General features: G+C 46.3%; 1 protein-coding gene across 1 annotated transcript in view; it reads right to left on the bottom strand.

The window, feature by feature from the left end:
* Nucleotides 1-15000, bottom strand: part of LOC135545392 (netrin receptor UNC5A-like) — a 517562-nt gene that overhangs the window by 320331 nt on the left and 182231 nt on the right. Inside the window, 2 exon segments of the mRNA XM_064972999.1 lie at nucleotides 4528-4631; nucleotides 8848-8991. Of these exon segments, the coding sequence (XP_064829071.1) occupies nucleotides 4528-4631; nucleotides 8848-8991 (248 nt within the window).

Below are 15000 nucleotides of genomic sequence, written 5' to 3'. Positions count from 1 at the left end.
AGAGTAGAGTAGTTATGTCTCTGTCTGTCAGGTTATTTCCTTTCAGAGGTAGATAGAGTAGAGTAGTTATGTCTCTGTCTGTAGGGTTATTTCCTTTCAGAGGTAGATAGAGTAGAGTAGTTATGTCTCTGTCTGTAGGGTTATTTCCTTTCAGAGGTAGATACATATGGTGAATTCTACATGTGTCTCTGTCAGGTTATGTCCAGTCTAATCCCTGTGAGAGTAACTATGTCTCTGTCAGGTTATTTCCAGTCTAATCCCTGTGAGAGTAGTTATGTCTCTGTCAGGTTATGTCCAGTCTAATCCCTGTGAGAGTAGCTATGTCTCTGTCAGGTTATGTCCAGTCTAATCCCTGTGAGAGTAGTTATGTCTCTGTCAGGTTATGTCCAGTCTAATCCCTGTGAGAGTAGCTATGTCTCTGTCAGGTTATGTCCAGTCTAATCCCTGTGAGAGTAGCTATGTCTCTGTCAGGTTATGTCCAGTCTAATCCCTGTGAGAGTAGCTATGTCTCTGTCAGGTTATAAAGTCGCTGTTCCACTGGATGTCAGAAGGTGAATTCACCAATTTGTAAATCGCTCTGGATAAGAGCGTCTGCTAAATGACTTAAATGTAAATGTAAATGTAATGTCCAGTCTAATCCCTGTGAGAGTAGCTATGTCTCTGTCAGGTTATGTCCAGTCTAATCCCTGTGAGAGTATCTATGTCTCTGTAAAGCAATGTCAAGTCTAATCCCTGTGAGAGTAGCTATGTCTCTGTCAGGTTATGTCCAGTCTAATCCCTGTGAGAGTAGCTATGTCTCTGTCTAAGGTTATGTACAGTCTAATCCCTGTGAGAGTAGCTATGTCTCTGTCAGGTTATGTCCAGTCTAATCCCCGTGAGAGTAGCTATGTCTATGTCAGGTTATGTCCAGTCTAATCCCTGTGAGAGTAGCTATGTCTCTGTCAGATTATGTCCAGTCTAATCCCTGTGAGAGTAGCTATGTCTCTGTCAGGTTATGTCCAGTCTAATCCCTGTGAGAGTAGCTATGTCTCTGTCAGGTTATGTCCAGTCTAATCCCTGTGAGAGTAGCTATGTCTCTGTCAGGTTATGTCCAGTCTAATCCCTGTGAGAGTAGCTGGTCCAGTTTGTGTTTCTCTGAGGGATCCCTTCTCCAAGTAGCTAGTCGAACTGCTGCTGCTCCTATTCTGTTTTTAAAGTAGCTAGTCGAACTGCTGCTGCTCCTATTCTGTTTTTAAAGTAGCTAGTCGAACTGCTGCTGCTCCTATTCTGTTTTTAGAGTAGCTAGCATCTCTCCGGCTTCCTCTGCAGTCCGTGTGACTTGTCAGATCTTTTCTGGCTGTTTCTCTGCTACTCTCTGTCCGTGTGCTGTGTCCTCCTGACCACCTCCGGTCCTATTGCTACTGTGACGATCCCTGAACCTTGTTGTCTCCAACAGAACCAATGCTCTGTCTCTGCTGTTGGACAGGGGCTGCTTTCCTCACATGCTCCCAGCTGCTCCTACACAAACCTGGCAGAGCAGAATGACATTGCTGTTACATCCTGTCCTCTGGCTAGCTATTGAGTGGCTGTAACAAACATACTGTTCTCTAGCTAGCTAGCTTGTTGTTGTTTAGAGTCCCAGAACTCTAATGGAGTGGCTCTAACAACCATACTGTTCTCTAGCTAGCTAGCTTGTTGTTGTTTAGAGTCCCAGAACTCTATTGGGGTGGCTCTAACAACCATAATGTTCTCTAGCTAGCTAGCTTGTTGTTGTTTAGAGTCCCAGAACTCTGATGTAGTGGCTCTAACAACCATCATGTTCTCTGACTAGCTAGCTTGTTGTTGTTCAGAATCCCAGAACTCTGATGGAGTGGCTCTAACAACCATAATGTTCTCTGGCTAGCTAGCTAGCTTGATGCCATATCCTGTTGGACAGTGTCTGGCTTTTTCTGCTGTTGCTCCATGCAGTGTCTGAAATGACACCCTATTCCATATATAGCGCCCTACTTTTGACCAGGGCCCAAAGTAGAGCCCTATTTTTGACCAGAGCCCATAGTAGTGCCCTACCTTTGTCCAGAGCCCATAGTAGTGCCCTACTTTTGACCAGAGTCCATAGAGTAGTGTACTATGTAGGGAATAGGGTGCCATGTATGAACACCTCTGACTGTCCCTGTACTATTCAAAAAACATTCTGGTTATTCTGCTACTGGTTTCTACGCTGTCCTACAGACAGTGGTCCCTAAGTGGTCCCTAAGTGTCCCACAGACAGTGGTCCCTAAGATGTCCCACAGGCAGTGGTCCCTAAGTTGTCCCACGGACAGTGGTGCCTAGGTGTCCCACGGACAGTGGTCCCTAAGTGGTCCCTAAGTGTCCCACAGACAGTGGTCCCTAAGATGTCCCACAGGCAGTGGTCCCTAAGTTGTCCCACAGAGAGTGCTCCCTAAGTTGTCCCACAGACAGTGGCCCCTAAGTGTCCCACAGACAGTGGTCCCTAAGTGTCCCACAGACAGTGGTGCCTAAGTGTCCCACAGACAGTGGCCCCTAAGTGTCCCACAGACAGTGGCCCCTAAGTGTCCCACAGACAGTGGTCCCTAAGTGTCCCATGGACAGTGGTCCCTAAGTTGTCCCACAGAGAGTGGTCCCTAAGTGTCCCACAGACAGTGGTCCCTAAGTGTCCCACAGACAGTGGTCCCTAAGTGTCCCATGGACAGTGGTCCCTAAGTTGTCCCACAGAGAGTGGTCCCTAAGTTGTCCCATGGACAGTGGTCCCTAAGTTGTCCCACAGAGAGTGGTCCCTAAGTGTCCCACAGACAGTGGTCCCTAAGTGTCCCACAGACAGTGGTCCCTAAGTGTCCCACAGACAGTGGTCCCTAAGTTGTCCCACAGAGAGTGGTCCCTAAGTTGTCCCACGGACAGTGATCCCTAAGTGTCCCACAGAGAGTGGTCCCTAAGTTGTCCCACGGACAGCGGTCCCTAAGTGTCCCACAGACAGTGGCCCCTAAGTGTCCCACAGACAGTGGTCCCTAAGTGTCCCACAGACAGTGTTGCTTGCTATTCTTCTACTGGTCTGTGCTGTGTGATTACCTATTGTAGCTTCTTGTGCTGGTACAATGTAACAATGTATTCCTATACTGTTTCAGAGTAGCTAGATGTTCCAGGTAGTTAGTCCCTGTGCTGTCTGAGTAGTTGGGGATGAACCTGCAGATTTGCCAGTAAGTACTAAGGCCTGAGAGCCCCAGCCCTGAGAGCCCCAGCCCTGAGAGCCCCAGCCCTGAGAGCCCCAGCCCTGAGAGCCCCAGTCCTGAGAACCAGCCCTGAGAACCAGCCCTGAGAACCAGCCCTGAGAGCCCCAGCCCTGAGAGCCCCAGCCCTGAGAGCCCCAGTCCTGAGAGCCCCAGCCCTGAGAGCCCCAGCCCTGAGAGCCCCAGCCCTGAGAGCCCCAGTCCTGAAAGCCCCAGTCCTGAAAGCCCCAGCCCTGAGAGCCCCAGCCCTGAGAGCCCCAGTCCTGAAAGCCAGCCCTGAGAGCCCCAGCCCTGAGAGCCCCAGTCCTGAGAGCCCCAGTCCTGAGAGCCCCAGTCCTGAGAGCCCTAGCCCTGAGAGCCCCAGTCCTGAGAGCCCCAGTCCTGAGAGCCCTAGCCCTGAGAGCCCCAGTCCTGAGAGCCCCAGCCCTGAGAGCCCTAGCCCTGAGAGCCCTAGCCCTGAGAGCCCCAGTCCTGAAAGCCAGCCCTGAGAGCCCGCCCTGAGAGCCCCAGTCCTGAAAGCCAGCCCTGAGAGCCCCAGTCCTGAAAGCCAGCCCTGAGAGCCCGCCCTGAGAGCCCCAGCCCTGAGAGGCCCAGTCCTGAGAGCCCCAGCCCTGAGAGACCCAGTCCTGAGAGCCCTAGCCCTGAGAGCCCCAGCCCTGAAAGCCCCAGTCCTGAGAGGCCCAGCCCTGAGAGCCCCAGTCCTGAGAGCCCCAGTCCTGAAAGCCAGCCCTGAGAGCCCGCCCTGAGAGCCCCAGCCCTGAGAGCCCCAGCCCTGAGAGCCCCAGTCCTGACAGCCAGCCCTGAGAGGCCCAGCCCTGAGAGCCCCAGCCCTGAGAGGCCCAGTCCTGAGAGCCCCAGCCCTGAGAGACCCAGTCCTGAGAGCCCCAGTCCTGAGAGCCCCAGCCCTGAGAGCCCCAGCCCTGAGAGCCCCAGTCCTGAAAGCCAGCCCTGAGAGCCCGCCCTGAGAGCCCCAGCCCTGAGAGGCCCAGTCCTGAGAGCCCCAGCCCTGAGAGACCCAGTCCTGAAAGCCAGCCCTGAGAGCCCGCCCTGAGAGCCCCAGCCCTGAGAGACCCAGTCCTGAGAGCCCTAGCCCTGAGAGACCCAGTCCTGAGAGCCCTAGCCCTGAGAGACCCAGCCCTGAAAGCCCCAGTCCTGAGAACCAGCCCTGAGAGACCCAGTCCTGAGAGCCCCAGTCCTGAGAACCAGCCCTGAAAGCTTTATGTTTGAAGTGCTTTGAAATTCATGATTATTTAAAAAAGAATTGGAATAAAAAAAGTAGAGAATCGGACAACAGTCCATCTCTCACCTCAGCTGGTGGTACGCCCTCTGGAGGATGACAGCGTAACAACACTTCCTGGTTCAACGAGACTTCCTTCCCCATTGGCTCCTCCTCAAAGTTCTTCCTCAGGTCTGAAAAAGGTGGGAAGACAAGAAAATCATCAAAACACAGAGGGAAAAAAACGGATTTATTGAAGATGTATATATTTGGGAAATCTCGCTGAAGTCAGAAACCCTCTCCTACAAGTGACCTGGAACAATGAAAAACACCAACAACACAAAATAAACACGAGAAAACATGAAAAAGCTGCATGAGGCTGCAGTCAGTCTTTCTGCTGTGACCTTTGAGCAAACACCCTTAACTGGCCCTGTGTCTGGCCCTGTGTCTGGCCCTGTGTCTGGCCCTGTGTCTGGCCCTGTGTCTGGCCCTGTTGCTGTGCCCTTGAGCAAACACCCTTAACTGGCCCTGTGTCTGGCCCTGTGTCTGGCCCTGTGTCTGGCCCTGTGTCTGGCCCTGCTGCTGTGACCTTGAGCAAACACCCTTAACTGGCCCTGTGTCTGGCCCTGTGTCTGGCCCTGTGTCTGGCCCTGTGTCTGGCCCTGTGTCTGGCCCTGTGCCTGGCCCTGCTGCTGTGACCTTGAGCAAACACCCTTAACTGGCCCTGTGTCTGGCCCTGTGTCTGGCCCTGTGTCTGGCCCTGTGTCTGGCCCTGTGCCTGGCCCTGCTGCTGTGACCTTGAGCAAACACCATTAACTGGCCCTGTGTCTGGCCCTGTGTCTGGCCCTGTGTCTGGCACTGTGTCTGGCCCTGTGTCTGGCCCTGTGTCTGGCCCTGTGTCTGGCCCTGCTGCTGTGACCTTGAGCAAACACCCTTAACTGGCCCTGTGTCTGGCCCTGTGTCTGGCCCTGCTGCTGTGACCTTGAGCAAACACCCTTAACTGGCCCTGTGTCTGGCCCTGTGTCTGGCCCTGTGTCTGGCCCTGTGTCTGGCCCTGTGTCTGGCCCTGCTGCTGTAACCTTGAGCAAACACCCTTAACTGGCCCTGTGTCTGGCCCTGTGTCTGGCCCTGTGTCTGGCCCTGTGTCTGGCCCTGCTGCTGTGCCCTTGAGCAAACACCCTTAACTGGCCCTGTGTCTGGCCCTGTGTCTGGCCCTGTGTCTGGCCCTGTGAATGGCCCTAGGCCTGGCCCTGCTGCTGTGACCTTGAGCAAACACCCTTAACTGGTCCTGTGTCTGGCCCTGTGTCTGGCCCTGTGTCTGGCCCTGTGTCTGGCCCTGTGTCTGGCCCTGTGTCTGGTCCTGTGAATGGCCCTGTGTCTGGCCCTGTGTCTGGCCCTGTGTCTGGCCCTGTGTCTGGCCCTGTGTCTGGTCCTGTGAATGGCCCTGTGTCTGGCCCTGTGTCTGGCCCTGTGTCTGGCCCTGTGTCTAGCCCTTTGTCTGGCACTGTGTCTGGCCCTGTGTCTGGCCCTGTGTCTAGCCCTGTCTGGCCCTGTGTCTGGCCTTGTGTCTGGCCCTGTGTCTAGCCCTTTGTCTGGCCCTGTGTCTGGCCCTGTGTTTGGCCCTGTCTGGCCCTGTGTCTGGCCCTGTCTCTGGCCCTAAGTCTGGCCCTGTGTCTGGCCCTGTGTCTGGCCCTGTGTATGGCCCTGTGTCTGGCCCTGTCTGGCCCTGTCTCTGGCCCTGTCTCTGGCCCTGTCTCTGGCCCTTTGTCTGGCAATGTCTCTGGCCCTTTGTCTGGCCCTGTCTCTGGCCCTGTGTCTGGCCCTGTGTCTGGCCCTGTGCTGTGATACCACCTCTGAGTGATGTGTGTCTCGGAGGGGAAGTAAAAAAGAAACATGTTGGTTTCTCTTGTAGACAAAGAATGTATTTATTTTTCCTCCTCTTCATTGAATCACATAGACACAGTTTCCTACTCTGGAGAAAGCAGAGAATACACAATGTCTCTCTCTCTCTCTCTTGCTCTCTCTTTCTCTCTCTCTCTCTCTCTATACCCCCCTCGCTCTCTCTCTCTCTCTCTCTATACCCCTCTCTCTCTCTCATAAATATGGGTTGTATTTACAATGGTGTTTGTTCTTCACTGGTTGCCCTTTTCTTGTGGCAACAGGTCACACATCTTGCTGCTGTGATTCCACACTGTGGTATTTCACCCAGTAGATATGGGAGTTAATCAAAACTGGATTTGTTTTCAAATTCTTTGTGGATCTGTGTAATCTGAGGGAAATATGTCTCTCTAATATGGTCATACATTGGGCAAGAGGTTAGGAAGTGCAGCTCAGTTTCCACATCATTTTGGGGGCAGTGAGGGTTTTTATATATACAGTACCAGTCAAAAGTTTGGACACACCTACTCATTCAAGGGGATTTCTTGATTTTTACTATTTTCTACATTGTAGAATAATAGCAAAGACATCAAAACTATGAAGTAACACATATGGAATCAGACCTGTCTCCTGTCCAGATGGATCATGGGTAGTGAAACATAAAGACCTGTCTCATGTCCAGATGGATCATGGGTAGGGGAACATAAAGACCTGTCCCCTGTCCAGATGGATCATGGGTAGTGGAACATAAAGACCTACAGACCTGTCTCCTGTCCAGATGGATCATGGGTAGTGAAACATAAAGACCTACAGACCTGTCTCCTGTCCAGATGGATCATGGGTAGTGAAACATAAAGACCTGTCTCCTGTCCAGATGGATCATGGGTAGTGAAACATAAAGACCTGTCTCCTGTCCAGATGGATCATGGGTAGTGAAACATAAAGACCTGTCTCCTGTCCAGATGGATCATGGGTAGTGAGGCGGGTGGGTGGGGAGGGCGGGTGGGTGGGTGTAGGTGAGTGTGTGTGTGTGTGTGTGTGTGTGTGTGTGTGTGTCCTTATCTTTAAACTTTGTTTCTTTTTAGAGGTAATGAGAGTATTCCTCTGTTCCTGTCTGTTCTGTCTGGAATAATGCATATTCATGTGAATTAATAGAGGGAGGAACAAAAACAGACATAAACTGTCTGATGCTGTGGATTGTGGATGGGGGATGTCTCTCTCTCGCTCTCCCTCTCTCTCTCCTTCCCTCTCTCTCGACCACTCTCTCTCCTTCCCTCTCTCTCTCTCCTTCCCTCTCTCTCTCTCCCTCTCTCTCTCTCTCTCGCTCTCCTTCTCTCTCTCCTTCCCTCTCTCTCGACCTCTCTCTCTCTCTCTCCTTCCCCCTCTCTCTCTCTCTCTCTCTCCTTCCCTCTCTCTCTCTCTCTCTCTCTCCTTCCCCCTCTCTCTCTCTCTCTCTCTCCTTCCCCCTCTCTCTCTCTCTCTCTCTCTCTCCCTCTCCCTCTCCCTCTCCCTCTCTCCTTCTCTCTCTCCTTCCCTCTCTCTCTCCCTCTCTCTCCTTCTCTCTCTCCTTCCCTCTCTCTCTCTCTCTCTCTCTCTCTCTCTCTCTCTCCTTCCCCCCCTCTCTCTCTCTCTCTCCTTCCCTCTCTCTCTCTCTCTCTCTCTCCCTCTCTCTCCCTCTCTCTCCTCTCTCTCTCTCTCTCCTTCCCTCTCTCTCCCTTCCCTCTCTCTCCCTCTCTCTCCTTCTCTCTCTCTCCTTCCCTCTCTCTCCTTCCCTCTCTCTCTCCCTCTCTCTCTTCCTTCCCTCTCTCTCCTTCCCTCTCTCTCCTTCCCTCTCTCTCTCTCTATGTCTCTCTCAATTAAATTCAATTCAATTCAAGGGCTTTATTGGCATGGGGAACATGTGTTTACATTGCCAACGCAAGTGAGGTAGATAATATATAATGTGAATATATAAAGTGAAATAACCAATCAAAATTAACAGTAAACAGTGGTTTTGGTCAGTCACAGTGGTCAGGTATTCTGCCGCTGTGTACTCTCTGTTTAGGGCCAAATAGCATTCTAGTTTGCTCTGTTTTTTTGTTAATTCTTTCCAATGTGTCAAGTAATTATCTTTTTGTTTTCGCATGATTTGGTTGGGTCTAATTGTGCTGCTGTCCTGGGGCTCTGTAGGGTGTGTTTGTGTTTGTGAACAGAGCCCCAGGACCAGCTTGCTTAGGAGACTCTTCTCCAGGTTCATCTCTCTGTAGGTGATGGCTTTGTTATGGAAGGTTTGGGAATCGCTTTATTTTAGGTGGCTGTAGAATTTAACGTCTCTTTTCTGGATTTTGATAATTAGCGGGTTATCGGCCTAAATCTACTCTACACTTACAGCCGATACTGATGTAGGCTTTATATCAGAGTAACACTTACAGCCGATCCTGATGTAGGCTTTATATCAGAGTAACACTTACAGGCGATCCTGATGTCGGCTTTATATCAGAGTAACACTTACAGGCGATCCTGATGTAGGCTTTATATCAGAGTAACACTTACAGGCGATCCTGACATATGCCTTTTGGCTCTTCTGGGTTCCCGTAGTGCTCCAGGCGACACACTGGCACCAATAGTCGTCCAGACCAAAGATCTTCTCAACCTGCTGTCTGGAGATATCTATTTTCACCTGCATGATTGGCAGACCTGCAACACAGACCATAGAGACTACAGTTAGGACTGTCTAGAGGTAGGACACAGACCAGTCAGACCTGCAACACAAACCATAGAGACTACAGTTAGGACTGTCTCGAGGTAGGCCAGATAGAGGAGTCAGACCTGCAATACAGAATAGAGTCAGGATACATTTAGGAAACAGACAATAGAGTAGGGAGGATACAGAATAGAGTCAGGATACATTGGGGCGGCAGGGTAGCCTAGTGGTTAGAGTGTTGGACTAGTACCCGAAAGGTTGCAAGTTCGAATCCCCGAGCTGACAAGGTACAAATCTGTCGTTCTGCCCCTGAACAGGCAGTTAAGAATTTGTTCTTAACTGACTTGCCTAGTTAAATAATAAGAATTATGAAACAGACAATAGAGTAGGGAGGATACAGAATAGAGTCAGGACACCGACGGGGGTCAGAGTAAAGGAGATCAGAGTCAGGACACCGACAGGGGTCAGAGTAAAGGAGATCAGAGTCAGGACACCGACAGGGGTCAGAGTAAAGGAGATCAGAGTCAGGACACCGACCGGGGTCAGAGTAAAGGAGATCAGAGTCAGGACACCGACGGGGTTCAGAGTAAAGGAGATCAGAGTCAGGACACCGACCGGGGTCAGAGTAAAGGAGATTAGAGTCAGGACACCGACAGGGGTCAGAGTAAAGGAGATTAGAGTCAGGACACCGACAGGGGTCAGAGTAAAGGAGATTAGAGTCAGGACACCGACAGGGGTCAGAGTAAAGGAGATCAGAGTCAGGACACCGATGGGGTTCAGAGTAAAGGAGATCAGAGTCAGGACACCGACCGGGGTCAGAGTAAAAGAGTTTGTGTTTAGTATGGGGTTATGACACACAGTAGATCAGACACAAGCAGTGGATACAACATTCAGGATCCAAAAGGAGCCTAGAACTACCAAAGGTAAATACATCCAGAGCAAGAACTGAGGTATATATAGAGTCCATCTAGAGACAGTACTGAGGTCTATATAGAGTCCATCTAGAGTCAGAACTGAGGTCTATATAGAGTCCATCTAGAGTCAGAACTGAGGTCTATATAGAGTCCATCTAGAGTCAGAACTGAGGTCTATATAGAGTCCATCTAGAGTCAGAACTGAGGACAATATAGAGTCCATCTAGAGTCAGAAGTGCCCCAGGTTTTGAAAGCGCTGTGTTCCAATGAGTCCCTATTCAGCTGTGAATGTGCCATCAACGAGCTTACGCTTTCTACGTATTCCCCAATGTGTCTACATCATTGTGACATAGTTTTACGCATTTCTGTTGAAGAATAGCCGTAGGCGGCCACATTGCGTAAGTGGTCACATGGTGGCTCCGAGAGAGATTCTCGCGTAAAATGCAGAGGTAGCCATTACTCCAATCGGTCCTACTGAAAAATGAATTGTCCCGATGGATATATTATCGAATAGATATTAGAAAAACACCTTGAAGATTGATTATAAACAACGTTTGCCATGTTTCTGTCGATATTATATTTTTCGCCGTTGTGTTGACCGCAATTTCCGGGCAATTTCTCAGCCAAACTTGAAGAACAAACAGAGCTATTTCGCCTACAAAAATAATATTTTGGGAAAAAATGAACTTTGGCTATCTACCTGGGAGTTTCGTGAGTGAAAACATCCGAAGTTCATCGAAGGTAAACAATTTAATTTGATTGCTTTTCTGATTTCCGTGACAAGTTTGCCTGCTGCTAGCAAGGCATAATGCTATGCTACGCTATCGATAAACTTACACAAGTGCTTGTCTAGCTTTGGCTGTAAAGCATATTTTAAAAATCTGAGATGACAGGGTGATTAACAAAAGGCTAAGCTGTGTCTCAGTATATTTCATTTGTGATATTTATGAATAGGAATATTTTTTAGGGATATTTATGTCCGTTGCGTTATGCTAATTAGTGTCAGGTGATGATTACGCTCCCGCATGCGAGATGGGGAGTCAGTAGAGGTTTTAAGAACCAATGGGTGGTAATATTCTGTAAGAACCAATGGGTGGTAATATTCTGTAAGAACCAATGGGTGGTAATATTCTGTAAGAACCAATGGGTGGTAATATTATTTAAGAACCAATGGGTGGTAATATTCTGTAAGAACCAATGGGTGGTAATATTCTGTAAGAACCAATGGGTGGTAATATTATTTAATAAGAACCAAAGGGAAATATTATTTAATAACCAATGGGTAATATTATTTAAGAACCAATGGGTGGTAATATACTTTAATAAGAACCAAAGGGTGGTAATATTCTTTAATAAGAACCAATGGGTGGTAATATTATTTAAGAACCAATGGGTGGTAATATACTTTAATGAGAACCAAAGGGTGGTAATATTCTTTAAGAACCAATGGGTGGTAATATTCTGTAAGAACCAATGGGTGGTAATATACTTTAATAAGAACCAAAGGGTGGTAATATTCTTTAATAAGAACCAATGGGTAATATTCTGTAAGAACCAATGGGTGGTAATATTCTTTAAGAACCAATGGGTGGTAATATTCTGTAAAAACCAATGGGTGGTAATATTCTTTAAGAACCAATGGGTGGTAATATTCTTTAAGAACCAATGGGTGGTAATATTCTGTAAGAACCAATGGGTGGTAATATTCTTTAAGAACCAATGGGTGGTAATATTCTGTAAGAACCAATGGGTGGTAATATTCTGTAAGAACCAAAGGGTGGTAATATACTTTAATAAGAACCAAAGGGTGGTAATATTCTTTAAGAACCAATGGGTGGTAATATACTTTAATAAGAACCAAAGGGTGGTAATATTCTTTAAGAACCAATGGGTGGTAATGTTCTGTAAGAACCAATGGGTGGTAATATTATTTAAGAACCAATGGGTGGTAATATACTTTAATAAGAACCAAAGGGTGGTAATATTCTGTAAGAACCAATGGGTGGTAATATTCTGTAAGAACCAATGGGTGGTAATATTCTGTAAGAACCAATGGGTGGTAATATTCTGTAAGAACCAATGGGTGGTAATATACTTTAATAAGAACCAAAGGGTGGCAATATTCTGTAAGAACCAATGGGTGGTAATATTCTTTAAGAACCAATGGGTGGTAATATACTTTAATAAGAACCAAAGGGTGGCAATATTCTGTAAGAACCAATGGGTGGTAATATTCTGTAAGAACCAATGGGTGGTAATATTCTGTAAGAACCAATGGGTGGTAATATTCTGTAAGAACCAATGGGTGGTAATATTCTGTAAGAACCAATGGGTGGTAATATACTTTAATAAGAACCAAAGGGTGGCAATATTCTGTAAGAACCAATGGGTGGTAATATTCTGTAAGAACCAATGGGTGGTAATATTCTGTAAGAACCAATGGGAAATATTCTTTAAGAACCAATGGGTGGTAATACTATTTAAGAACCCATGGGTGGTAATATACTTTAATAAGAACCAATGGGTGGTAATATACTTTAATAAGAACCAATGGGTGGTAATATTCTGTAAGAACCAATGGGTGGTAATATTCTGTAAGAACCAATGGGAAATATTCTTTAAGAACCAATGGGTGGTAATACTATTTAAGAACCCATGGGTGGTAATATACTTTAATAAGAACCAATGGGTGGTAATATACTTTAATAAGAACCAATGGGTGGTAATATTATTTAAGAACCCATGGGTGGTAATATTCTTTAAGAACCCATGGGTAATATACTTTAAGAACCAATGGGTAAGTATGTTTTGTCACACACGTACTCAACAAATAGTGTCTCATAAAACCATATGGACTGAAAATAAAACAAATCAATCAATCACCATCGAACAGGGGGACATTTCCCAAACTGTGCCTTTTATCTTGGTAAGAGGCTATTTCCATCAACAGCATCTCTGCTAAATAGTTGATTACACAATCCTATTCCCTGTACAGTACACTACTTTAGACCAGAGAGCCTATAGGGAAGTGTACTATTTATTTAAGTGTGATCTTTCTCAGTAGGAGATTACTTTGACCTCACAATATGAACAGTACCTTTACTACATAATTGACTAGAGAGAAAGCGTGACAGTTGATGTGAGATGTATTTGTAGTCTGGATTACAGTGGGAGATATATGGCTGTCAAACAACCACAAAATGAACTGAGGTAGAAACTCTGAAAAAGTGTATAAATTAACTAAAACCAACCTTTAACCAATATTGTGTTGTTCATAGTAAAGCCTTGTTCTCTTAGCCTTGAGTACCAAATGGCACCCTATTCCATTTTTAGTGCACCTCTTTCGATCAGGGTACACATGGTCCTGGTAGTGCACTATCTAGGGTACATGTTGGCATTTAGAACACATGTTGTTTGTTGTTCAATGAAAACCTATTTTTCATTTCATTTTCTCTTGACCTTAAGTTGGACCCCAAAAAGCCTATGGTATTTTGTATATTGAGTAATGACCTTGACTGACTCCATCTCTCTCTCCACCTGTTTCTCTCTCTCTATTTCTCTCTCTGCCCTCTCTCTCTCTCTCTCTCTTGCTCTCTCTCTCATGAAGAGCTTGTTATGTTTCCTCTCTTCTTCTGTGTGATTTCTCCTCTCCAGGGCCCAGAGAGAGACAGAGAGAGAGGTGGAGAACCTCTCATAGATGACCAGGCAACACGAAGCATCCTATAGACAACATCCTCCCCACTGTTACACTACGAATATTACAGACGCACAGTCCATTCAGACCTGTTATTAAACATATAGGACAATATTGCAGACGCACAGGGTCAACTGGCCTTGAAAAGCATGAACGTAGGTATCCCAGATTGTCCTGTTAAAATTACAAAAGTTTATTCAATAAAAAACACATGGGACCATAGATGAATACAGTTATTTGTTGACCTTTTAATCCAATCCACCATGCTATACATGATGTTATGTACTCCACTACTATATACATGATGTTATGTACTCCACTCCACTACTATATACATTATGTTATGTACTCCACTACTATATACATTATGTTATGTACTCCACTACTATATACATGATGTTATGTACTCCACTACTATATACATGATGTTATGTACTCCACTACTATATACATGATGTTATGTACTCCACTAGGCTATACATGATGTTATGTACTCCACTACTATATACATGATGTTATGTACTCCACTAGGCTATACATGATGTTATGTACTCCACTACTATATACATGATATTATGTACTCCACTAGGCTATACATGATGTTATGTACTCCACTACTATATACATGATGTTATGTACTCCACTACTATATACATGATATTATGTACTCCACTAGGCTATACATGATGTTATGTACTCCACTACTATATACATGATGTTATGTACTCCACTACTATATACATGATGTTATGTACTCCACTCCACTACTATATACATGATGTTATGTACTCCACTCCACTACTATATACATGATGTTATGTACTCCACTACTATATACATGATGTTATGTACTCCACTACTATATACATGATGTTATGTACTCCACTCCACTACTATATACATGATGTTATGTACTCCACTCCACTACTATATACATGATGTTATGTACTCCACTACTATATACATGATGTTATGTACTCCACTACTATATACATGATGTTATGTACTCCACTACTATATACATGATGTTATGTACTCCACTAGGCTATACATGATGTTATGTACTCCACTACTATATACATGATGTTATGTACTCCACTACTATATACATGATGTTATGTACTCCACTCCACTACTATATATGATGTTATGTGCTCCACTACTATATACATGATGTTATGTACTCCACTCCACTACTATATATGATGTTATGTACTCCACTACTATATACATGATGTTATGTACTCCACTACTATATACATGATGTTATGTACTCCACTCCACTACTATATACATGATGTTATGTACTCCACTACTATATACATGATGTTATGTACTCCACTACTATATACATGATGTTATGTACTCCACTACTATATACATGATGTTATGTA

The sequence above is a fragment of the Oncorhynchus masou genome, chromosome 9 (genome assembly GCF_036934945.1).
Source record: "Oncorhynchus masou masou isolate Uvic2021 chromosome 9, UVic_Omas_1.1, whole genome shotgun sequence".
In the NCBI taxonomy this organism is placed as follows: domain Eukaryota; kingdom Metazoa; phylum Chordata; class Actinopteri; order Salmoniformes; family Salmonidae; genus Oncorhynchus; species Oncorhynchus masou.
The sequence above is the reverse complement of the archived record's forward strand: the minus strand, read 5'-3'. Positions and strand labels throughout refer to the sequence as shown.